We start from the raw sequence: 27,461 nt of genomic DNA, 5'->3' as shown, positions 1-27,461 counted from the left end.
CCTTTGGAAGAACAGCTGGTGCTCTTAAGCTCTGTGCCATCTCTCCAGATCCCTTATTTTTTTATTTTTATTTATTCATTATACATCCTTCTCATCCCTTTCTCTTCTCCTCCCAGGCCTAACCTCCCTGTTTCCCCTGGCTCTTCAGAGAATCCTGTGTCCACCCACCCAAGCCAGCATATCAAGTCCATCAGGACAGAGAGCATCCTCTTCCCCTGTGGCCTGGCGAGGTAGCCCTGAAAGGCAAATTGATAGAAAAGATAGCTTGTAGGTCAGGGTACATTATGTGTGTTGGTCATGAAGTGTTTACAAGGACTGTTACCCTCATGTCTTTCATTCCCTCTGGTGCTTACACTCTGCACACAGAGTACCTTGAGCCCTTAGGGGTGAGAGTTTTCTGGAGACATCTCATTTAGGGTGGAATGGTCCAATGCCTCTCACCTCTCTGTGTATCAACTGGATCTCTGTATTCGTTTTCATGTGCTGCAGGAGGAAATTTCTGATGATGGCCAAGCAAGGCACAGATCTATGACTATGGCTGTGCTCCTTTACAGTAACTGTAACATTTAGATTTCTCTTATGTTCCTGGCTTGTGTAGACTCAGGCTCCTGGGTACCCAAGCAGTATTGGATCCAGGTTCCTTTTCATGGAGTGGGCCTCCTGAAACCCAACCAGATATTAGTTGGTCACTTCCATGATGTTTGTGCCACAAGCGCACCAGCAAATCTTGTAGGCAGGTCACCATTGGAGAGCGAAGGCTGTATGGATGGGTTGGTGTGCACTTTTCTCTTCTGGTGGTATGCAGGGTATGTTCCAGCATCATGAAGAGTAGTCCATAGGGGGTGAACATTCTAGGTAGGTGCCAAGTGGGATTACCTGTGTCCAATGACTTGTGGAGTGTTGTTCTCAGCAATAGAATCTTACCATCAGGTTGTGGAGAGCCCAAGGGGGTGGACACAAGTTAGGTGGTCCCAGGCCCTGCTTTGATCTAGCACAGAGTCCTCCCACATCCCGAGGCCACAGGACTCGAGGAGGAGGCCGGCTCTCCAGACACTCCTTGCTCTGTTCTTATTAAATTAAAATAAGTATATAGTATTATATTAAGTACAACATCTATGTAAAGCGTGTTATTAAGTGACACATACTTGCCACAAGAGGGCACCACATCACTTGACAGATGACCCTGTGGTCGGTGGGGATGTAACCAAGCACCTAGGGAAGAGAGAGGGAATCTCTGCTTCACAGAGCACCCTGGCTTTTGGGATGACAGGCATGAGAAACTGAGTCCAGAGTTTTGTTTCTTTATTTTTTTTAATTAATTAATTAATTCATTCATTCATTTATTCTCCAGCATTATGCCTGTGCGCTATAAGAGGGCACCAGATCTCATTATAGATGGTTATGAGCCACCATGTGGTAACTAGGAATTGAACTCACGACCTTTGGAAGAGCAGCCAGTGCTGTTAATCTTTGAGCCATCTTTCCAGCCTCTGGCTTTTTGTTTTTAAACTTTAAAAAAATATTTATTATCTTTGTGAGGGCATTTCTGCCTTCCTGAGACCAGCCCTGCTTTGACTGGGAGAATCAAAATGACTAAAAAAAGGGGACAAGGATCCCAGAATCCCTTCTCCAACTATGTCAGATCAGGAGAATTCAAAGTGCACATTTTTCCTTCACACAAATGACTTCCAGCAGCCAGGCGTGTTTACTTCCAGAAGCAGATGGGCAGGGCAATGGCATCAGGAATCCTCTCCCTGGAAGCTCTGGATCCTGAAGACAGCTAGAGGCAAAGGACAGGGACATTTACATGACACAGGGTGGTGGTGGAGGAATGCTGTGTGCTCTTTGGTGACAGGAAAATGCTTCTCGGGATACTTCTGGGTCCCCTGTGTGTTTTCAGGGTTGATTATTTGGTGTTGAATAACTAACTGATTTTATGCTCTTTCCTGGGAAGGTTTTTTTTTACTTTTTTTTTCCTCACACTCTCAGTTTTTATTAGTTCCCTGCAGATTTTTGCATAGGATTCAGGACAATAGTTTCTTCCTGGACCACTTTTGCATGCCTATTGGTGTTTTCCATTTTTCAGTTCATGTTTGTGCAGGCATATTGGTAAGTTTTTTTTTTCTTTTTTAATATTGGTTTGTCTTATGGGTGTAGCTTCTGGTATTATTAGGAGGCCCACTACCAGAACATATTCTGATCCTCTGCCTTATATAATTTTTTCATCACTTGTTCTGCTTGATCTCTGAGCCTTAGATCTAGATTGTTTTGTAGATTTATCAGGTGTGAGTGTTCTCCAGAATACTGCCTTGTGATTGGTTGTGCTTTTCAGTCATGATTGCTGTTGCAAAGGAAAGCTTCTTCTGACAGTGGTGAACTATACTTATCTGTGTGCATTATTAAAAATATTTAGGTTGTAACATGTTTATATTCATGCATGGACTTACTTGTATTATAGGGATTTTATGTAGATAATTCACAGTATGATTGCTTAAAACTCTTTCACAAATATTTACTGTTATTTCTCCCACTTCCTTCTTTCATATTTATCCACCTTGATAATTAGGGAACCTTCCCCACATGTTCCCAATCAGATCAATTGTTCCTGCCATTGTATTGCTTGCCCAACATGTTTTATTTCTAGAGTTATTCCATGGTGATATTCACATCTGAAACTTTGGAGCTAGATGCCCCAGAGTAGAGAATGAGAGATATTTTTCTTCTGGATATGAGTTACCTAAATTATAATTTTTCTACTTACAAATATTTATGTGTATGATATTTATCATGTTAAACATATTTATGATTTTCCATTTTTTACCTATTGTGAACACAATAGCAATGAAAGTGACTGAGTAAGTATTTGTAGAGTGGGTTGTCAAGTCATTTTTACCTGAGTCTAGGAAAAGAGAGCAGGGTCAGGCAGTAGATTTATTTTTATTTTTACCCTTTAGAAAATTCTCTACTCTGGTTTCTGGAATGGCTCAACCTGTTTAAAAGAAACACCACCAACCCCTTTCCAGAAATTGATTTTCATGCCTGGTCTATAGAAGAATCTCAGATATCACTCAAAGCCCTGTATACACACCAAATTAACAAAGAAAACAAGTATTTAGTTCATATACTATTTATCTCAATTACTTTCATGTAATTACATTTTGAATATGTATATTGTCCAAAAAATAATAAATAACATGCATAACTTACTTAAATGTGTTTCCAGCAGCAGCTTCTATTCTAAAGTAGAGTGTCTGTGATTGTTCTACAAAGTGAGGGGCTCTTATGTTTGTTTAAATATACATTTAAGAAAAAAGTTACTTAAAAGGTAAATAATTTAATTTTAGTATACAAATGGGTTTTATTAGAAAAAAGAAAACTAATACATCAAAATGATCATTTTTATACGCTATTTTTTGTTTTTAATACATCTCAAAGAGTTTTTATCAGGTCTTAAGAGAATAATGTAGCACTTTGGGAAAAAGATGCACCCCAGCAGCCCTGCACTAGAGGCCAATATGGAGAAGACCTCCACAGCCACGACGGCTTTGCCCTTGGTGCTCTGGTAGACAGGGATGAAGATGACCCAGACACTGAGGAAGACCAGCATGCTGAATGTCAGGAACTTGGCCTCATTGAATGTGTCAGGCAGGTTCCTTACCAGGAAAGCCACTGTGAATCTGCCTAAGGCCAGGGTCCCTAAGTAAGCCAGCACACAGTAGAAAGCAGTGACTGAGCCCTTGTTGCATAAAATGATGACATGAGCATGTTCAGAGTGTTCATCTGTGTCAATATAAGGAGGTGAGGTTCCCAGCCAGACTGCAGAGAGAATAAGTTGGATCAGGACACAGATAGGGATGACAGTATTATAGACACCTGAGACAAACAACCTTCTCATTGTTCTTCCTGGTTTCATGACCCTAAAGGCCAGAATTACAGTTATAGTTTTTGCCAAAACAGTGGAAATAGCCAAGGTGAACACAACTGCAAATGTTATTTGTTGCAGTATGCAGGAGGTTGTGTTTGGGCGGCCAATGAAGAGAAAGGAACAGAGGAAGCAGAGGAGAATGGAGATGAGCAGGATGTAGCTGAGAGTTCTGTTATTGGCCTTCACAATGGCTGATTCTCTGTGTTTGAGAAAGATTCCCAAAACTGCAATTGTGCTGACAGAGAAGCACATAGCTGTGCATGCCAGCGCCATGCCCAGAGGATCATCAAATGAAAGGAAGGTCACTGCCTTGGGCAGGCAGTGGTTTCTCTCAGGGTTTGGGTACTCTTGACTTGGGCAAGGGATGCACACCTGCTGATCTGTATGGAGAAATTGGATCAACATTTCACCATATATATATATATATATATATATATATATATATATATATATGTATATATTTGTTGCACATTTAGACTGCTTTCCAGTGATGTGTGTATTCTGGTATATTCTGCTTCCTGTTTCTGCCAAGTACATGAACTCTTTAGAATTTGCATTTGTACTGTTTGTCTTGTTAAATTAAAAATAAGCTTTCTTCTCAGCAGCTTATCACTGTTTCTCAAGGACAGTGAAATCTATTTTACTCGTATTCAGATAAAGTAATACTGTCAAGTGAGCCTTCAAAACTTTTTTTACACTTTGAGTTTCTAAGTATGTGTACATTGTATTTTGGTGACATCAATGTATAAAAATATTATTTTTATGTATATTAAATATTTTATATATATTAAATATATAAAAATATTCCTTGTTTCCATCATCATGGGTTCTTCTCATTTTTCTTGTTACTCACTGTTTCAGTGGATATTTGTTATCCCACTCCTATAATTTTTCTAAGGTAACATGGGAATAAATTAGGTCTCACCTCCATGACCTATGGAACAGTTCTGATTTGGTGGTAAATATACAGCCCTTGCATCAACAAACTCCAGCTATAAGCTCAGACCAATTATTACCTATCTCAGCTGTGGAAGTTGGAAATAAATTTCTATAGTCTTTGACATCCTTTGACTCAGACCAGGGCTCTTTCTCTCTCATTATTAATTCCAGGATAATCCTGGGAATTGTTATAATTTACACTCTTGTTCTTCCAGTAATATTCTAAAGACTAAAAAAATAACCTACATGTCATAAATACCATAAATCTATAAAAATGTTAAATCAGAAAGGGAGAATGACACAGCCATTTTCATTGAAATTGCTGAGAGTCATGAAGCACAGTTCCTTGGTGCTATTCCAGCAAAGCTGTGCAGATTGTTACAATCATTGTTCTTCTATCTCTAACTTCTGTTGTTGTATTTTTTTTGTTTGTGTGTGTGTGTTTGTGTGTTGCATTACACTGGACTTTCTTCACTATGATTTAATTTCTGTTTTTTTTTTCTACAGAAAAATTATGTCTGATTTTTTTTTTTAAATTAGGCATTTTGACAGGATTATCAACATGGATTGCTGCAGCCATGAATCATCTGAAGGAATGGGCGGGCATGGGAGTGTTAGCAGACCTTCTGGTGTTGGTCTCCTTGGTTTGCCTGTGGTATATATGCAAGATTAGAGTCTCACAACAGTGTGATGCAGCCATGATCATTCAGGCCTTTACAGCCATTGAAGCAGGACAGTCTCCCCAAGCATGGTTGGATACCATAAAAAGCTAAAATGATATGCTCAGGATGCGAGGCTAAGCACTGCACTCAGGGTCAGCCGCTTTGGACCCAGAGAAGAGCATGTCTGATTGCATGTGGGTTGATGCCCCAGGTCCCACCTCTGAGAAAAAGGTATCGGACGGGTCTGATGCTCTTTGGGTGGATGACACCTAAATGAACATCTGTACAAAGTCCCAATTTATTTCTAATATCAGAGATCAGACCTCTACTCTTGCCTTATGCGTCTAAAACAAAAAGGGGGAACTGTAGAGAGCTGCGGAATGCTATGCCTTAAAGATGGAGCTGGTTTCCGCCTTCCACCTTCCTGATGGTGAGTGCTCTCTGTCACGAACAACTCCACATTTGGCTAAGGCCGAGGATCTGGCTTGCTTTCATGTATGTGGACCTATCTGCATTGCCCCCGTGGCACGCCTGGGTTGGCTACCCAGAGGCTATTTAAGCTGTGGGCTGGCTTTCCCCGGGGTCCGAGGATTGTTCAATGTTCCTGAATAAACTGCATTGAAAAAAAAAAGAAAGGAGTAAAATATGAAATGGAAGAAAAAAAAAGAATAAAACAAATGACCATTGTCAAAAAAAATTAGGCATTTTGAAATTAATTATACTTTATTCACTTTGTAGCTTGGCTATAGCTCCTTTGCTTATTCCCTCCACACCTTCCCATCCTCATTTTCTCCCAATCCCCTCTCCAAGTGTGCTGATAGTGATGTCCTCCTCCCCTTCCCTCTGACCATAGTCTATCTGGTCTCATCAGGACTGGCTTCATTGTAAGGGAAACAGGGACTGTCTCTGACATAAACTCAGTGGCTGGATCTTTGATCACCACCCCTGAACGGGAAGCAGCCTTACCAGGCCATAGAGGAAGACAATGCAGCCTGTCCTGATGATACCTGAGTCTTATGAAAATACTAAACTTAACTTTATTTGTCCACTGTTTGCAAAACTTCTTTATGCCCTGGAGATAATTAAGCAGAAGTAGCCATATAGAGAGATGAAGCCATTATTTCAGGAGTTTTCTTGGGGTATGTGCCCCTAAATAGTATATTGGTGCAGGGTAAACAAAGGCAATATGCTAACCCTGAGAGGCCTGGATATTCAGGTATCATTTAAGATGGTTTTATTATAGGCTTAGAGCTCCTGGAAAATGTAGCTTAAAGATAAAAGATCAAAGAGGGTATACTCCTTATGGAACGAAACCCAGTAAATAAAATAGATTGACTTAAATAAACTTTTTTTCTACATTGTAGCATAGATGATGATACATATAGTAAAAGGAGATATTTATTTGTATTTGCTATGCATAAAAAGATTAGTTAAAATATTTTCTGTTTCTCTGGACTGCACTGATACTGTAAACAATTCCAACCTAAAAGCAGGCTCTCATATATTAAATGTGTTTTCTTTGAAGGAGACATTCTTTAGATTCCTTAAAGTAGAGTTATAGGGCTAATAATGATAATCAAATATGCTCTGTATGTACTTTTAAAATTGTAACTGAGCTTTTATCCCTGGATTATGAAAAAAAATCAAACACCCATTCTATACCACTTGTATAATCATTAATCTGTGTTTGTACTGTGAAACTTCTAAAAACAAACAAGAGCCTTGTCAGCAATAAGTCAGAGCCAAAGAAATGTATAAATTTTAGGAATCAGCTTCTATATTCCCCTAACCACCTCAGCTGACTAATTCCCTCTCCTTGCTGACCCCTGATCTGCTCTCTGGAGCACCCTGTAGACAAACACCTCTCCTTTCCATGCTCAGGTTTGCCCCACAGAAAGGCTCCTGGAACAAGCTCACAGAGAATGAACAGCCAACAATAGAGCATGCATGGGACAGATCTGGGCTCCCTGCACATAAAGACCAAGTTGTGCAGCTTGGTCTTTATGGGGACACCTAACAGAAAGACTAAAACTGCCTTGTGTAGCCTCAATAACAGAAGTTGTGCATAATCTTATTGCAACTTTAAATGTCAAGGCTGGTTGATATCCATGGGAGACTTTTTTTTTTTTAAAGAAATGTAGAAGGGGCACATTGGGTTGGGAGGTGAGGTGAGAGAGAGGGTCTGGGAGGAGAGGTGTGAGCAGAAGCTTGATAGTACACAAACAAATTAATAATATAATAGAAAGAAATAATAACATTGTAATAGAAATGAATGAAACAGAAACAAAGAAAACAATACATAGAATTAACGAAAGGAAGAGCTGGCTCTTTCTGAAGATAAACAAAATTGACAGACCCATAGATCAAGTAAATTAAAGAAAAAAATACAGTACTCAAATTAACAGAATCAGAATTTACAGAAAAACATTACTACAGAAACCAACAAAATTCAGAATATTCTAAGGAAATATTTTTAAAACATACTATATTCCAGTAAGCTTAAAAATGTACATGAAATGGATAAGTTTTAGATTTGCCTAAGCAACCATTATTCAGAGATGAATTCAACAATCCAAATAGACCTAAACAGACCCATGAGGAAATTCAAAAGTTCACAAAAGGCTCCCACCAAAAAAGAAAAGAAGGATGACAAAGCAAAGACTCATGACCAAACCTTTGGCAGAGTACAGGGAATCATAAGAAAGAAGGGGAGTTAGTCTGATGGGGAAAGGATGGGAGGTCCACAAGGACCAAATATATCTGGGCACAGGGTCTTTTCTGAGACTGACATTCAACCAGGGACCATGTAGGGATATAACCTAGAACCTCTGCTCAGATGTAGCCTGTGGTAGCTCAGTAACCAATTGGTTTCCCAAAGTGAGGGGAACAAGGACTATTTCTAACAGGAACTCAATGACTAGCTCTTTGGCCTCCCCACCCCCCAAGGGAGGAGCAAACTTGTTAGGCCACAGAGGAGGGCTTTGCAGCCAGTCCTGAAGATACCTGATAAAACAGGATCAGATGAATGGGCAGGAGGTCCCCCCATATCAGTGCACTTGGAAAAGGGCACGGTGGAGATGAGGGAGGGAGGGAGGGACTGGGAGGGAATGAGGGAGCGGGACACAGATGGGATACAGAGTTAATAAAATGTAACTGATAAGAAAAAAAATAAAATTCAAAAAAAAAAAGAAAAGAAGGATGAAAGATCAAGAAATGGAGACTTCAATATGGTGGAGACCAGTGTGCCCAATATCTGAGGGGCAGAGATTCAGATAATCTGAGACCAGTGTATGGACAGGTGGTTAGATCCAGAGCATCAACTTTGCTGCTTCCTGATTTGGACAGGTCATCCATGGAATGGAGTTGATCTGATCTAGGCCCCCTGTGGCCATCTCATGGATCCAGGAGTAGTAAATTTTGGACCACCTGCCCCTTCACATATTCCAGTGAGTTTGGATCCCCATATCCAGGGACTCTGTGCTCTAGCAGCCAGACTTCAGATTCCTCCTGCTCCCTGTGTGCTAGCTTCATGATTACTGGGAGAGCATTCCAGCCACCAAGCCACTGTTCTTCTAGTCACTCCATGGACAGCAGGTGAACAATAGAATTTCAGAGATTCCAGATCCAAGAAAACAGATCTCAGAGGAATCTGAGTACAGGGAACACAGTTTGGGGCAGGCCTGTAAGTTGCACCCCAGCTTTATTCTGAGGAATCCCAGGGACGCAACCTGAGGTACCTGCAACCTGGGGCACCAGTACCTGCACCTCAAAATTCAGGGTTCCAGTGCATGCACACCCCTCTCCTTCAATTCACCAGCCCCTACAAGTTTCTGTGTCCATATACTGCCCTGTGCCTTCCCCTTCAAGATGCTGTCATTCTTTGTATCTTAAGATGCACCCATTCTTGAGCCACTGCACATTTGACATCTTCCTGATAACTACTCTAAACTCCAAAAACAGGAGGATCCAGTCTTTGTTGCAGTTTCCAGGAAGAAACAGGTAAGGCTACAGACAACCAGATGGCTAAAGGCCAACAGAGAAACACAGTCAACAAAAACTGGGACATCCTAGCTCCACCAGAACCCACCCCTGAGAGCAATGGATATTCTAATACAGATGAAACACAGAAAAAAGACATTAAATCTATGTTTATACAGTTATTAGAGACATATAAAGAGGAAAAGAACACGTCTCAAAGAAATACAGGGAAATAAAAGGAAAACAAAGAGAGGCCATCATAGACAAGAACCATAATTAAACAGATGAAGTAAATTATTAAAATCATTCAATTCTTGAAAATGGAATTTGACTCAATAAGGAAACACAGAGAAAACTCTGGAGATGGAATACTTAGAGAAGAGATCAAATAACACAGAGATAAGCATCACCCACAAAAGATAAGAAATGGAGGAGAGAATCTCAGGCATTGAAGATACAATTGGAAAAACTGATTTTTCTCTCAAAGAAAATGTAAAACCATAACAGTTCAAGGACTCAATGAAAATGTGAAACTTAAGAACAATAGGAATATACTAAATAGATGACTCCAGGCTCTAAGGTGCAGAATATACGTTTAACAAAATCATAGAAGAAAATTTATCCAACCTTATGAAAGAGATAACCTTAAACTTACAAGAGACTTACAGTATCCCAAATAGACTAGGCCGGAAAAGAACATTCTCTTGCTATAAAATAATCAAAACAATAAATCTACACAATGAAGAAAGAAATATCAAAAGCAACAAAGGAAAAAGATCAAGTGACATATAAAGGCAGACCTATCAGAATCAAACCAGACTTTCCACCAGAGGGTATGAAACCCAGAAGGTCCTGGGAAGATGTCATGCAGATGCAAAGAGACCACGGATGCCAAAGCAGACTACTGTACTCAGCAAAATTTACAAGCAACAGAGAGGAGGAAACAAGATATCCCATGACAAACTAAATTAAAACAATATCTATGCACTATCCATGACCTTGAGAAGCTACTAGAAGGAAAACTCCAACCCAATGAGATCAACTGCACCCACAAAATACATGATATATGTAACATCAGAAAAAAATCAAAAGAAAACAAACACACAAACACACTATCCACAATAACATCATGATAAAAGGAATTGAAATTCATGGGTGACTAATATCTATCAACATCAATGGAATGAGAAATCCAATAAAAAGACACATGCTAACAGAATAGTAATGGAAACAACAGCCAACATTCTACTGCCTACAATAAACACACTTCAGCCCCAAAGATACACACTACCTTGGAGTAAAGTACTCGAAAATTGTTTTCCAATCAAAGGGACCCAAGGAGAAAGTGGCAGTACCATCTTAATATCTAATAAAATAGTCTTCCAACCAAAATTAATCAAAAGAGAAGTGAAGGATATTTCGTCCTCATCATAGAAAAATCCACCATGAGGACAACAACATCTTGAACAACTGTGCCCCAAATAGAAGAGCACCTGCATTTGTAAAAGAAACATTACTAAGGTTCAATCACACATCAGTCCCAACATCAGTAATAATGGTAAACGTCAACACCTCACTCTCACCAAGTGACAGATCATTGTCACAGAAGCTAAACAGTGAAATAATGAAGCTTATATAGGTCATGAATCAAATACCTAATAGAAGTCCTCAGAAATTTTAACCCAGACACAAATATGTCTTCTTCTCTGCAAATCAAGGAACTTTTTCCAAAACTGAACATATATTCAGGCAAAAAGCAAGTCTTAACAGATACAATAAGACTGAAATAATCCCTTGGATCCAATTACACCACCATGTATTAAATCTGAACCTCAACAACGACAGAAAGAACAAAATGTCTACACATACACATGGAACCTGAACAACTCTATAACAGGTGTCATTGAAGAAATAAAGAAAGTAATTAAAGATTTTCTAGCATTCAATGAAAATTAAGGCACAACATGCCCAACTTATGGGACACAATGAAAGCAGTGCTAAGAGGAAAATTCATACCAGTAAGTGCCTTCTTATAGGAATTTGAGATATTTCATACAAGCAATCTAATGATACAACTGAAAGACCTAAAAAAAAAAAGTACACAGGGCCAAAAGGAGTAAACATCTGGAAATAATCAAATTCAGTGCTGCAGTGCTGAAATCAGCATACTAGAAATGAAATGATTCAAAGAATCAACAAAACCAAGAGCTGGTTCTTTGAGAATATCAACCAGAGAGACAAACTCTTAGCCAAACTAACTAAAAGGCAGAAAGACACTATCCAAATGAACAAAATAAAAAACGGTGATAGGACAGAAACCGAGGAAATCAAAGGAATCACTAGGTCTTACTTCAAAAGCTTACACACCACAGAAATTTAATATCTATATAAAATGGACAACTTTCTTGATAGATTGCACTTACCAAAGTTACATCAAGATCAAGTAAATAAAATGTCCTATCTTCCCTAAGGAAATACAGGAAGTCATCAAAAGTCCCCATCCAAAAAAGCCCAGAGCCAGATGGTTTCAGCTCAGAATTCGACAAGACCATCAAAGAAAAGTAAATACAAATACTCTTCAAACTATCCCACAAAAGAAGAAACAGAAGGAACATTAACAAATTGATTCTATGAAGCCACAGTTATGTCACAGTCAAGACCCAAGAAAGACATGAACTTCAGGCCAATTTCCATCATGAACACTGACACAAAAATACTTAGTAAAATACTCACAAACCAAATACAAGAACACATAAAAGATATCATCCACCACTATCATATAGGCTTCATCCCAAACATGCGGGAGTGGATCAGTCTATAGAATTCCATCAATTTAATCTACCACATAAACAAAGAGAAGTAAAAGAACCACATGATCATTTCTATAGAAGCCAAAAATCCAATGCATGTTCATATATAAAATTTTGGAGAGATCAAGGACACAAAGCACATACCTAAACATAGTAAAGCAAATATACAGCAACCCTATAGCCAACAATAACCTAAACAGAGAGAAACTCAAATAAATCCCACTGAAATCAGGGACAAGGCAAGGCTGCCTGCTATCTCCATATCTTTTTAATATAGGAATTGAAGTCATGTGTCACTCTGCAAGGAATTTGACCTATGATAGCATTAGATCATAGAATATAAAGATATTTAATTAATTTTTCAACATTTGATCATTTGCAATAATATATAAAAATCCTGTTTGTATTATGGTTGTCTAAGAATTGGCCTTTTTTAATATAATAAATAGTAGATTCTCATCATTATATTGATGTATTTCCCTTCTGACTTTTAATTTTTTTCATAAAAAATTTCATTTTAAAAATAGTATAATTACCTCTTTATGCCTCTTCTTTTTCATTGCTCTAAACCTTCTGCCTGACCCACCTTATATTTATTCTCTCTCAAATATATGGGCTCTTTTTTCATTAAATGCGTTTGTGTATTTGTGTGTGTTTTTGTATATAAAAATGCGACCTGCTCATTCCATATGATATTATTATATATGTTATCACATGGTTGACCACGACCCTAAACAGGCAGCCATCTTTTCATTCACAAAGACTTGCTTTTTCTATTGTTTATACTGAAAATGACAACTGTGCTGTAAATGCAGATCAGTTTCTTGCACATTCAGAAACAATTAGACATAAACTTTTCCTGGAGTTATTTTAAGGCAAGAATCATTAGGTTTGTTAATCACAGAAATACAAATTGATCCTGGACAACAGGAGATCTCACATTTAATGGGGAACTCATAGCATGGAACACTGCAAGAACTGAGATGGCCATTCCATGCACCAAAAGGCAGGTTTTGTAAAGTAGGGTGCATATGACACAACACCATGAGAATTGCCACTCTAAATTCACACATTGTGTGGCTTCAGCAATGATTAATGGATTTGGGGATGAGTGTTAGAGACATATGGAACAGCACTACATTAGGACACCAAGGTCACTTCTTAACTTTCCCCATCTCCATTCCCAAGCATTTTGAGTAAAAACATTATTTTTCTACCTGTCTGGTTGCAAATGTGCTGCTCTGGACAAAATGCACAAGAAAAACAGCAGATCGGTCTTTCTTTTTGTAGAACTTTCCAGAATCCTGGACCACAGCTCTGTGTACATACAGATTGAGGAGTCTGAAGGCAGCACAGAAAAACTGGTCATGATATTAAACATCAGTTTAAAATAGTTTAGGCTAAATACATGTAACCTATGGAAATTGTATTTGTTTATGAGGAACTCTGAGGTTTTAATGTGGGAATGTGGAATGGAGATTTAAACTTACCACACTTTTCAATACTAAATGTTCAACATCCCTTTTTGGTGACCAAACTATGACTCACTACTGTGTCTATTTTGTGTGAAATGTGTAGGACATCAAGATATTCTCTTCAGTGAGGCAGTAAGCCTGAACTCATTTTATTGTATGAATTTTGGGACATTTGGATTTTAAGACAAGAATCCAATCATACTTGCCTCCAAGCAACATTGTTTCTACCTTTATATTTCCAGTCTTGTAGTAACACCCATGCACTCTGATTCAGCTTCAAAAGGAAGTTCAATTTTCTTGTGAAATGGTTTGGCCATTGGTGAATTATACTCTGTTATTGTGACTTTTACACTTGACTCCCAATGCTAGGGATTGTTCTATGCCTTTCTTTTCAAACGTTAGTATAGTCATCAAATGGGATTTTCAGCAGTTGCATTCTTAGATAATCACATAACTAATACAATTCTAATGCAATTTTAGTTTGTTATATGTTAGAAATTTTGTAGGACAGGAAATATTTCCATCTTAGACCTCTTTTCTGCCTTGGTTTGGATTCAGTTTCTGTCTAATGAATATGTACATATTAACAGTAATGTGTTTCTGGATAACTGGATCAGCTGTTAAGAGTGCATACAGCTCTTGCACTGAAATATGAGTTCAGTTCCTGACACACACATATTGGGCAGCTCATATACATTCTTTACAGAAATGTCTTGTGTCCAAATCCATAATTTATTGTTTATGCTAGCGCACAACCTTGTGGAATTATTGATATGCTTGAACATGAGTTGTGTGAATGGAAGAATGCTTGACCCTCAGCTAGCCTGTATAATTAACATATGAGAAAATTTCATAAGTTTCTGTGCATGTGCATGTTTACATATAGAAACACTCATACATACCACCATATAACCATGAGCTCTCAATTATTCATTCACTGCATTATGAACAAACACAAACATTTAAATTCAATTCATCTAATTCTAGCTAAGGAATTAACTGACCTTATGTATGCATTTGTATGTGTATTTATGTATATATACATATATGTAGTTCTGAAATATTGGTTTATTTCTGATTTAAAGGCATCAAACAGAACTAAAGAAATGTTGTAGTATTTAACATGCTTGCCACATAAGCAGGAAAATGTGAATTTGATCATGATGAAAGGATGGAAGACAAGCTGGGTGCAGAAAAATAGGCCTGTCATCCAAACTTTATGATCATGAAGATAGAGAGAGAACCTAGGTAATGCTGGCCACTGTTTTCAGCAAAATCAAAAAGTACAGGTTTCACACAGATAAAAATAAAGTTGACAGCAACTGAAGAAGATAACCACAGTTTACTGTGGACTTAAGAAGCACACGTGCTCATGTGCATGAACATCCACACAAGCTCACAGTCACAATAGAGCTAAGAATTAAAATTTCACAATTATTTTAAAAGGTTAAAGAATCATTACACAATCATTTTTTATAATTTTTCACAAATAATTCCCTTCATATTAAATACTGAAAAATTTCCAGACCTGTTTGTAGTTGCTTGGCCATTGAATCAGAACTTCATTGATGAAAAAGCCTTGATCTTGTGCACTCTTGAAGACAAACTCTCCCACTTTAAGTAGTAATGCATTTCGAAAACTATATGCAATAAAGTTTTGTATGTCATACATTTCCCTAATATTCTTGTTCTCATCAAAGCTTATTTCATCTCCAGCAGCATTTATAAATTTAATTTTTCTCAGAAATGGATGAAGCTGAAGAAAGACATCATATAATATGAGTGGCCCACACAGATTACTGGCTGACTTTAAAGAAAATTTCATTTTCCCTTTCTTTAACATGGCTTTCTTTTTGAAAGTGCTTAGTTTGTTTATTTGTCTTCCCAGTTGTTTAGAGAGATTAAAATTATTCCCCATAGAAATAATGCAAAAGCTACTGAACACAAGTAGAAATATTGTCTATGAGATGCAAGATAGTATAGTGTGTAGCATGTCCTTAGTTGAAAAAAGGTCCTCTGTCTTTCTCCAGGACCAGAAAATAATATTTCCATTTAGAAGATGTAGATTTGAAGAGGATCCAAAATGGCAACACCCAGTGTACATGGTTACTAAGGATTTGACTGTAGTGACGTCACAGCAAGTGAGAGGTCATGCTGTGGACTAGAAAATGCCAGTGTCTATGCTTCACAACTGTAAAGAAGATACTAGAAGGAAAAGCCCAACCAAAGAAAGTAAAGAACACCCAGAGAAAGACAGAAAATAAATAACACCACTGCTGCAAAACCAAACGTACAGAAACACAAAAACTTGCTGCAATCTTAAAAATCAAAATAACAGGCACTAGCAATCATTAATCATTAGTATCACTCAACATCTATAGACACAGTCCCTCAATAAAAAACACAGACTAACACAGTGGATGCATAAAACAGGACTTATCAATTTGCTGCATACAAAAAAATCTTAAAAACAAAGGAAGACATTACCTCAGAGTGAAGGGATGGAAATAGGTTTTTCAAGGAAACTGACCCAAGATGCAAGTTGAAAGAAGCCATCGTAATATCTAATAAAATGATCTTTTAACTGAATTTATTCAAAACAGATATGAGAGGACACATATCATAGCAAAAGGATACATATAATAGAAAACAATACACCAAGATGATGTCTCAATTTTGAATATTTTGCTCCAAATACAAGGGTACCTACATTTGTAAAAGTAACATTACTGAAGCTTAAATTATATACTAATACAGCCACAGTAATAGAGGGAGACTTCAAAACCCCACACTCACTAAAGTACAGGTCATGAAGACAGAAAATAGAGAAACAGTTACACTAACATATGCACAGATCAAATAGATTTAACAGACATATATAGAATTTTTACCCAGACAAAAAGAATATACCTTCTTTTTGGCAACTTACAGAAGCTTCTCCAAAATTGCCCATTGACTTGGACAGAGAGTGAGCCTCAAAAGGTACAATAAAGTTGAAATAACCTTTTTATCTTATCAGACCACCAAGGATTAAAGCTAGATATCAATAACAATGGAAACAAGAGAAAACCTAAAAAAAAAAAAACAAAAAAAAAAACAAAGAAACAAACAAAACAAAACAAAAAAACTCATGGAAACTGAAAAACTCAGTGGCCACTGAGTCAGGGAAGAAATAAATTAAAGATTTTCAAGAATTCAATGAAAATGAAGGGGCAACATGCCTATTCTTCTGGGACACAATGAAAGCAGTGCTAAGAAGAATTTTATAAGTTATAAAATTAACATATAAAATCAGTAGTCCACATGACTATAAATGATAAATGGGCTTATAAAAAATCAGGAAAACAGCATACATCATAATAACCAGAAGTAATATCTTGGGGTAACTACCCAAGCAAGAGAAAGACCTCTGTGACAAGAACTTCACATCTCTGAAAAAAGAAACTGAAAAAGACATCAGAAGATGGAAATATCACCCATGCTCATGGATTGGTCAAATGAACATAGTAAAAATGACAGTCCTACTAAAAGCAATCTACAGATTCAATGCAATTACTATCAAAATACCAACACAATTCTTCACAGACCTTGAAAGAACAATTTTCAACTTCATATGGAACACACACACACATACACACACACACACACAACAGAATAGCTAAAACTTTTTGTATAATAAAAGAACTTCTGGAGGCATTTCCATACCTGACTTCAAGTTGTACTACAGAACAATAGTAATAAAATCTTATGGGACAAAATGAAAGCAGTGCCAAGAGGAAGTTCATAGCACAAAGTGCTGCCAGAAAGAAGTTTGAGACATCTCATACAAGCAACTTAATGACACACATAAAATCCCTGGAGGGAAAACTAGCAGACACTTATACTTTGAATTATAAGATGAAAATGTTTTATTGGCTTGACCACAGCAAATTACTTACTAATAATGTAAGATTCTCACCTTCCCCTGCTTATGAGTGAGGCTTACCTGCCATGGTAGAAGCCAGTCTGTGTTTCTGTCTTCTTTAGATCCCATTTCAGTTTTGCTTAATAGCATTTTATGCAGGGCATGGGCCACTGCATACACTGCACTCCATATGGAATAGCTTGGCTCAGAAATAGTCACCATATCATTTATTTTATCGTTAGTCTTTAGGGAAATATTCACTGGACAAGGTTTATGATTTCCACATCCTGAAGCAGGAGGTGAACAATCAAAATTGTCAATCCAGAACTTAGAGAAGTAAACATCTCCTGGGTAATGGGAGGGTGTAAGGGCCTCAAGAAAGTGCTTGAAGCCAGGGATAGTTCTCTTTTTTAAAAATGAGAAGCTTCCACTGAATAGGTTTATCAAAACATGCTTTTCATTTAGTATAGACTCTAAGTATGTCGAGTGTGGCTTTGCAAAGATCCACACCCTCTTTCTGGTGACAAAGATATGGATGTTTACACAGAAGAACAGCAAGTCATCCATATCACCATAAAATAAATTCACATTTACTCCTGTATGTTGTTTCAAGTTCAGCAAACCATAATCATATTTTACATTTTCATTCCAATTCTCTGGGAGTTTTTCTGCAAAAGCCACACAGATATCTTCTGACACCATCTTTACTTTCAGGTCAGAGAGAAACTCCCTTCCTCTCTGATCATCAGAAACAATGAGCCCCACCCACTTCCAGCCAAAGTGGAGTAATAAAGAGATTAGCCCTTGGCCTAGACCTCTGTCTTTAGTAGACATCTGATAAAAAGATGGGAATGTATCTTTGTCACTAAGCATGGAATCAAATGGTCCATATGTGACCTGAGGAAGCAAAGAAAAAAAGTGATTCTGAGTTTCAGGTATTTGGAATCATCACCCTGTGTGAGGAAGTGACTTCATTATTCAAATATGAAGGTTAAAGGACTGAATACTGTTAAGGAGAATGTCTTCTGTGAAATTAGCTTGTCCCTAAATTATGTGGTGGAATACAGTCTTTTACAAATACCATAGGCTCCAAAGTTACTAAGGTGTCTGCAGCAGCCAAGAAGTAAACAATAAGCTGTTCACTGGCTTTGAAAGGCACGAAAGATCTCTCTTGTTGCATTAACAATGCAAGAGTACCTGATGTAGAGAAAACTGCAGAAAGCATTAACATTAATCACATAACACCATATTTCAGAGAACCTTCACCTTTATAAAAGCAAATACAGAAAGAGACTAACAAAGTTTTTAGAGATTCAGTTTCCTAAGTTAAAATGGTGCAAGTTGTGATGACCTGGGGCCTCATTGCCACGGCTTATTGTATCATCCCTCTAGTTAGATTTGATAGAGACAAATCTCAGACAGATGAAAATTATTGTCTTTTATTTTTATTAACTTAGCTTAAAATACATTGATGAATTGTTTAACTGAGTGATAACAATGAGTTACCATGTGGGTTTTTTAATCTTGATTATTGCTGATTCTTGTTGTCACCAAGTATTTTTTGTTTGTAGTAATGCCTGATGACAGATGCATTTCTTCAGTGTAGCCTGGCAAGAGTCATTTGTGCTGATACAGCTAAGTGGTTGGTCTCCGTGACTGCTATTCTAAGATCTACTTTCCTGAATGAGATCATTAATTCCTTGAAAGATTTTCATCGGTGATGGCGTTAAACATTGTTCCAAAAACTTAGTTACATTTCCTCGACTTTCTTTTTCCATATGTCCAGTATTGACAACCATAGGAATTTTAAGATGTTTATATGCTAGATTGGGTAGTTAGGAATCTTTGCTGTAGAATTTGACTTATGGTCAAATGCAGACTGAGTATCCACAGTACACAATCGTTTGTTTGAAGATAGAATCATGGATACTACTAAGTGATCTGCTTAGAAATTCCCAGAATTTGCTGTCCATGGTTTTCACCACACTCTGTCATCTGTTAACTATTGCTAAATCAAAATAATTTGTTCACTACTATTTGAAATCTGCCTACAGTAAACATAATCCACTTTTCTGTTTTCTTTTGTTTCTTCTGTTATTGTTCTTTTGTTGGTTTGTTTGTTTCAGTCAGGTCTAAGATGTGGTTGTGCTTAAAAATATGTTTCTAACTTACTTGTGGGACATTGTAGAGCTCTGAAAGTGTTTCAATTGCAGCAGAAAATTCCGGCTTTTTTCCTGAAATGATTCCTAGAGCTTTGTGTTGAGTGTTGCACTTGTAGTTAGGGATATACTCACTTCTTCCAGACAGCCACATCAGAGGGCCCTTCAAGGTCATTTTGTTAGAATTAAAGGCATTGTAGATGTGAAAACCCAAGGTCATATTGGGAAGCAGGTTTGAGTCCTTGTTGATCTCTTCAATGGCAAAGTATAAGGTCAGCAAATATTGATAGTTTCTCCATTTCAGTCTAAACCCGAGGGATAGAAGGATGGGTATTGTCAGTACATTTTTCTCAAAAAGTCTTTATCAAATACAGGACTCTAGAGGTCCTAGCCTTTGACTTTTCCTGTTACATGTAAATCTTGTGTGAATAAGCCCCTGACAAGTCAGGAACGTCATGGAATGGCTCCTAAACTCTCAGAAATTTAACTGTTTCTAATATTTTTTGGTGTTCATTGTGTGCGTAAAATATCACTTCTTTGTATCTTATGACTACTGAATACTTAGGTGCTTATGACATTTCAGCTCATGGAAGCCCTGGGTTATAGAAGAGTCACTAAGGTGTTCACTAGGAATATAATAAGTAAGAGCTTCACAACCTTTTCTTTTGTAATGATTTAATGTCATACTCACTTTTGAAAATTCTAACAAGTTTATGTGCATTCCTAGTGTTAAATTGTCTCTTTGTGGTATAGACCCCTTTGAATAAAAGCTAGTATCAGTTCTCAGTGCCCACAGGGTGGCCTTGGAAACATGTTTAACTCCAATTCACAAGATCCTTTCTGGCATCTTTGGTCACCAAGGACACCTGTGGTATTCACACATATATAAGAAGGTGAGCTCTCGAATAAATGAAATAAGAATAAATAAGTATGTGCAAAATAGTGTTCTTGGGTTTGAAAAATGACTGATATGTTATGACTAGTTGCTGCTCTTGTGGAGGACCCTTATTCAAGTCACAGTAGCCAGTTTTAGGTTCCAACAGTGTGTATCACCAGTTCTAGAGGATCCATGTCCTCCACTGGCCTCTGAAGGGACACTGCATACAAGTGGTACACACAAAAATATGTAGGCAAAACACTCATAAACATAATGTAAACTTTATTAAATCTTTACAAAAACTCAAAAAGTATTTAAAAATTAGTAAAGGAAAGGTGTTTCTCTAAGCTTGCAAATTAAATGAATGAGTAGAGTTTTCTAGGTAAAGCAGGGGGAAAAAGTAATTTAAAATAACATATAAAAAAGAGGAAAACCCAAAATACATTAAGACAGTACAAAAGTGCTCATAATGGGAGAAAGTAGTACTTTGTTGCAGGTAGGTGAGTTGAACTGTGTCACACATAGCCTTCAGTGCTTGGGGTTGGGTCCTCAGAAGCTTGTTTCAAACATTTAGTATATAAGAATCTGGGTGACCCTAACAGAGGGAGCTAACAGAAATTATTAGCCTGAAATCCACTGGGTTCTACTGAAGGAAGGATTCTGCTTTCTGACCTGCCATCACCAGAAAGAAATTCCATTTGGTTGTACCACATTAGTCTGGGATCTGTGGCTAGATGTTCTGTTAAGAAAGAATCTATTGGGCAAAAGCAGGGAATTAGCAACAACATAGAGAAAGAGAATTTGTCTTCCTTAAGGATTATCTCATACTAAATATTGAACTGTAGGAATGTATGCATGTATCAATGAGAACTCCTGGACAGAGCTGTGTCTACAAAAACTGGCTATAAAAAATTCATTGATGTGGAGAGATTGCAATGTTGTAGTTTGAGAGGTTCATTAACATAGCCCAGGCTACCTGTAGCACCCTGAGTAGCCATTTCTTGGACAAGTTATGGTTAAGATGATGCCTATATCTATATCTGTATCTGCATCTGCATCTCTATCTATCATCTATCTATCTATCTATCTATCTATCTATCTATCTATCTATCTATCTATCTATCTTTCTATCTATCTAGATATGCTATAGCTGAGATGATGAATAAAATAATTTTAGAATGTAGTAACCCAGCACATTCCTAGCTTTTGCCAATCTAAAAGACAAGAATGACATCACATAGCCATCTTGGGCCTATATGATAACTTGCTCCATTTTACTGTCAACATCCTCTCTGAGGTTTCCAGTGCTTTATTGGATTTATAGTTTTCTTTATATATGCTGTTACTATGAAAATTCATGAAGCTGCTTCCACATTGTATCATGGAATTTGTGATAGCCTAAATTGTGTTCACAGACTCTCAAATTTATAGAAGAAATTCTATCTTTTTTTCCATTTGAGCTGAGGGCTTATGTTTTTCCAATCACATGAAAGCAATACTAAAGACTAAAGAATCGATTCAGTTGGTTATGTCTGTATATTTATTCATTTATATTTGTGTGACAGGAACGTCACAAGAAGATAATCAGGGTCAATCAACCAGGCCCCAGAGGGTTCTAAGAAGTCTGATGCACCCACCAAGCACAATACAGGGTCTCAACCTAGCTCCTCTACATATAAGTAGCTGATGTGCTGATTAGGTTTTATGTGGGCACACTAGTTAATGGAGTGGACATGGATTATATTGTATGTTTGTTTATCACTTTACCCTGATAGAACTTATCTAACTGACCACAGGGGAGTAACACAAACTCAATCATCATAAGACTACAGGGGCTGGGGTGTGTAGGTAGGGGGCAGAAGAGTGGAGGAGGATATGGGAGAGAGAGTAGGATTGGGAGGAGAAAAGAGTGGGGCCTATGACTAAGATGGAAATGTAATTAATCAATAAAAAATATTCCAGTGAAAAATACGATAATAAGCTAGATGTTCTCCCTCAAAGCCCTCAGAGAGTTCTGCTGAGTACGGATTTAAGGAATGTAATGAAAATTATTTCTTTGCCAGACATCTGGAGTTGGTTGCTAAGATATGCAGAAATGGCCTTTCCTTTGATCATATTTCAACTGTGATGATGATGACGACTGAACCATGAATTGCCACATGCTTCACCTAACAATAAATCCCTGCCTAACCTTTGGACACTGTTGAGTTAAATGCTCTACTCTGCCTGACCAAGGTAGGTTACTTTTCCAAGTTCCTGCTCCATAAAAAAATAAAAAGCAAAGGCCTCACAAGTCTGATGTTTAGTTTTCATGATGCCTTGTGTGGCAGCTGAAGACAATGTTGTTTTGTGTGGCATCCAAAGACTGTCAACCTCTGTTCCCTACAAAGTCTTTGAGAACAGCATGGAGGATCCCAGACTTGGTGCCCAGGTTTCCAGTAAGTCTCTGTCATTTTGACTGATATAGAGGCCAATTGGATTATACTTCCTGCTCAAATTTACCCCTCTCAGATCTCTTGTCATGTTCAGAGCATGTTGTCACCATAGAATTTTAGCAGAGTTTATGAAACTTTATACAGCTCCCCTGAACAAGGCTGCAGCTGCATGGTTAGTCCATATCATGCATGAAAGCCAGGCTTTGTTCTTTTCTACAGATATCTAGATCCCCTGCTGAAGAAGGCATTATCTTGCTGGCTTCACACTGAAACATCCAATCTCACAAAATTAGATTTAAATGAGATTCAAAATGAATCTACTAATACCTAACAGTTTACATTTTATGATTCTTTCATTTAAAAGAACTTGCTTGTCAATCTGTCTCCTGGTAAATGCATGGATGGGGGAAACAAATATCTTAAAGTTGATGGAAATTTTGAATGTCTAAGAAAGTTATTTAATGTATGTAAATGCAAGTTGTAAATGTCTGAGAAAGTGGTTTAAAGTATGTGAAAATGAGACTTAATGAGTTTAATATTTCATAATTTTAAAATATTAATCAGTGGAGTAATGATATGCTATGAAAAGCACCAGGTGAAAGCACTGGCTAGTCTTCTTATAGTTACAGGACCAAAATTTTTAATGTCATTTCATTCCTGCTGAAGATATAGTTCAATGCTTCTCATTGTGCTGAAATCTTATCTGTCATTAAATCTTCAGAGAGTGGAAAGGCTGTTTGTTTTTTAGCCCAGAACCATCCTTATTTGGTGCCCAATCTGATCTGTAAAGCATCAGTCTACTCCAACTGTTTACAGACACGTGTTACCTGTTTTTCCTACAGTGAGAATTTCAGTGTAGATTATAGATTGTGGTCATGTTAATATATTTAAAACTTGTATATCTCTGTGTAAACTTTAAACAACTATGATTTAATCTTCAAGGAGTTGAGACTTGATCCACCTATCATAGCTCAAACAGAATCTAGATTAAGACCGGTCAATTAACGATTCAGTCTTTTCTGTCTTTTATCCATCTCTGAGAATGGGCTCTTTTCTTCCTCCTGTGTTGGGATTCCTTCTCTCTCTTGCTGCAGTGGGCTACTGAACTATGGTTTCTCTATCTTGTGAAAGCATTCTTAAGAGTTCTTTACTTCCAGAATAAATTAGACATCCTTGGTCATTGTTTTTTTTTTTTTTTTCTATTCAAGTACTCTATAACAGTAAAAGTACCAGGACTTTAGTCTAGTATGTTTGTTTCCTAATCTGAGAGGAAATAGGCATTGAAGTTTCAAGAAGGTACTTTTCAGCAAAGGACCACCCTATTCCCAACACTGATGTTCAAATGAACATATGTACCAATTATAGCATCAACTGAAAAACAGGAATATAAAAAAGCCTAATGATTCCTCCACATTATCATAAATAACCAACAACCTACAATACAGTTTCTCAGAGAGATAAAGTGGCAGATATATATTTCAGAAAGTAAAGAGATGAACAACAGAAAAGAAAACAGAACCAAGCAATGAATTCAACTGGGCATCGAGATAAGAATCAGAAGTCTCCATGAGAACTTGGATGAGGGATAGAACAAACAGCTGTACACAGAAAAGACTGTGTAGCATAAAAGACAAATCATAAGTTAACACTGAGATTGTGAAGGAGGAGAAAGACAGATAGAAATGTTGTAAATTAAAATCATAAAACCACCAGTCAAATCAGACAACACTGGGTTTCCAGCAAAACTAATTAAGCAGAGAACAGAATATGGGCATAAATGACATGGATTTCAGAACGCTTTATTACAATATCAGTGATGATCAAATAAGTGATAAGTATGACCACAGTGTCTAAACTCTGAGATACTTTAAAGATAGTAAAGCCAGAACACGTGAAATTGGAGAGTCTAAGATTTCTACTGAGCACATAGGGATATTCAAGTTCACTAGAGCAGAAACTCTCCAAGTCTCTGGAAAGAAACAGATATACAAACATAAGACATTTAGATGGCCAGATAGACCTGAGAAGAATGGAAACTTATCTTGACATATTAAAGTCAGTGTGTTAAAAATATGTAAGTCTCGCCATGGAATCACACCATGGAGAGACACAAAAGTCATTCTTTTTTTCTATCCCTGATTTCTTTCTGAATGGAAACATAACAAAGAGAAGTTGAAATGTTTTCAGAGGCACAATGAAGCAGAAAAAATGTGAAACTATTTTTCACATTGTTCTGTATCTAGTTCATTATTCTTAATGGAATTACATGTGTTTAGCAGGTCATCTAGTACTATCTTTTAACCAGAACAACCATAGCACATTCAAGCAAGTACTCACAGGTCGAAATTCCATCGTAGACTTGGTTCTGTGTCAAAAAAGTTCTGGTCATTTTGGGATAGATCAAGTGGAATGGAAATGGGAATAAATGTAGCAAGGTTAACATCTGCCTCCATGTAGGTGTTGGTCTTTCCATAATAACCACAATGGATCAGAAATATCTCTGTTGATGTATACACAGGTTTCAGGAGGAGGCTGAAGCAAAGCAAAGGAAGGGGCATGTCAGGCTCTTCACTACAGAGAAACAGTCCCCTGCATCGAGGAGGATCCAAGGAGATTGTTGGCTTATGTCCTGCAACAGGCTCAGACCTCAACAATGTCAGAGAAGACTTTGTATGCTGCAGCTGTTTCCTACTGTTGCTTCAGGCTCTCAGTCTTTGCATAACCAAAGGTTCTCATGATAGGCCAGCTCACTCACTGTAGCAAAGTCCAGAAAACTGAGGGTCACAGTGCTGAGATATTTCGGTCACTGTAGCCAGACTTGCCCTGAAGTTTCTGTCTTTTTATTGTTCTGTTCCTCACATCCATGTACTCTTGGAATCCCATAGCCCTGAGGCTTTGCACCTGGTTCCTCCATGTGGGTGAAAAACATGTTTGGTTCTTTTTTCAACAACCTGTATGATTTCATCATGGTCCACAGTGACTTTGGAGAGCACCAGAGTCCCAGACAAAATTGTAGGTCATCCAAAAACAGCTTGTTTGTTTTGGATTGCTGTTGTGAAAGTAGTTTGAACATTTGATTTCTCCTAAGAAGGGGAGCAGGGGCAGTCATGCTTTGTTCACTTTGATAGCTCTTTGGTCACTTCCATCATTCAAGGTGGCTAAATTAAGCAACAGGGAAAGTAGATCCAGACAGTTTTGATGAGATCTGATAAGCTACAGTAATATAGTAGAGGAGGAGGACGTCCTTAGTGGACTTGAGGAGGGACAGGGGGTGGGGGGGTGGAGAGGGAGAATTCAGTCATACTTTGACGTGGGGTTTTGACCAAGAAAGTAAATAGTAGTGACTCAGCCATATGCAGGACACCTGGGTTCAGGGTTCTCAACTCAGCTTTTGCATTCAGACCTCCTCCTGGATGTCTGGCACCTAATTCAGAATAATACATGACCAAAAGAGGGGGCAAGCTTCTCATAGTCAATTTAAGTCATGACAGGCAACACATTTACGGCTTGTGTGCTTAGTTTAGATTATCAGCCACTTTCCTCTTTACATTCTTTCCTGATTAAAAGACAAACATGCATCACTGAAGAATCAGGATAGGAGTAGGTTTTAGGGTCTATGAATATGAACTCAGTTTTGAACCTGGAAGCAGAAGTCTTGAGATGGCTGGATTCAGTCAACTGTCTCATAACAACAACCAAAAAGAAAAATACTTCATCTCTATACTTTTTCTACTTTACTGTAACACTATTTATCATAATTACTGCTGATATAATTTCATGGTATTATTATATATTATTGTTATAATATGATATATACAATATGACACAAATCAAATTTTGATATCTAACTTAGGTAAAATTCATGAAAATACGGCCATGAAATTTCAAAAGAGGTAAAACTGCAAAAGGCTTTGAAGGTAGGAAAGTGAAAAAATGAAGTAATGTTAATTCTTATATATAAACAAACAAAATAATTAATTGATGTCTCCTATGTATAATCTTACAAAACTTTGGTTACTGTAATTTAAATATATATATATATATATATATGTATATATATATATATATACAAATTACACACACAAATCTATCATCTATCTATCTATCTATCTATCTATCTGTCTATCATCTATCTCTCTCTCCCTCTCTATCTATCTACCTATAAATAAATATAACTATATAGTGAAATTTTTTTGGAGACACCAGCTTAATTTCTCTATGTTCAGTGAGTTGAATAAGTGTTGTATTCAGCAAAAGAGACTTGCAGTGAATTTATGGAGAGCAAATTATAATCTTG

At 37.3% G+C, this 27,461-nt stretch overlaps 1 protein-coding gene and 1 long non-coding RNA gene across 3 annotated transcripts in view; both read right to left on the bottom strand.

Annotated features, from left to right (window-relative positions):
* The window catches only part of LOC132650632 (uncharacterized), a 144,817-nt gene that overhangs the window by 17,575 nt on the left and 99,781 nt on the right, over positions 1-27,461 (bottom strand). The window lies entirely within an intron of this gene.
* LOC132650634 (vomeronasal type-2 receptor 26-like) lies at positions 1,447-26,081 on the bottom strand. Of its 2 annotated transcripts, XM_060375982.1 has the most exons (3): positions 25,502-26,081; positions 19,988-20,157; positions 1,447-1,780 (listed from the first exon to the last, which is right to left on the bottom strand). In XM_060375982.1, the coding sequence occupies exons 1-3, from the start codon at positions 25,720-25,722 to the stop codon at positions 1,740-1,742; spliced, it is 432 nt and encodes a 143-aa protein (XP_060231965.1). In that variant the 5' UTR covers positions 25,723-26,081; the 3' UTR covers positions 1,447-1,739. The 2 variants fall into 2 exon arrangements, with proteins under 2 accessions (XP_060231965.1, XP_060231964.1); XM_060375981.1 differs by lacking the exon at positions 1,447-1,780 and having other exon boundaries at positions 19,403-20,157.

The sequence above is a fragment of the Meriones unguiculatus genome, assembly GCF_030254825.1.
Source record: "Meriones unguiculatus strain TT.TT164.6M chromosome 13 unlocalized genomic scaffold, Bangor_MerUng_6.1 Chr13_unordered_Scaffold_28, whole genome shotgun sequence".
NCBI classification, from domain to species: Eukaryota; Metazoa; Chordata; class Mammalia; order Rodentia; family Muridae; genus Meriones; species Meriones unguiculatus.
Note: the sequence above shows the minus strand (reverse complement) of the source record. Positions and strands in the feature narration are given on the sequence as shown.

Excerpts from the sequence above, each read along its gene's own strand:
- LOC132650634 (XM_060375981.1), bottom strand. The coding sequence starts at position 25,722 with ATGCCCCTTCCTTTGCTTTGCTTCAGCCTCCTCCTGAAACCTGTGTAT. Across the intron at positions 20,158-25,501 it reads CTACGATGGAATTTCGACCT|ACTGAAATGGAGAAACTATC; the intron begins GTGAGTACTTGC and ends CCTCGGGTTTAG.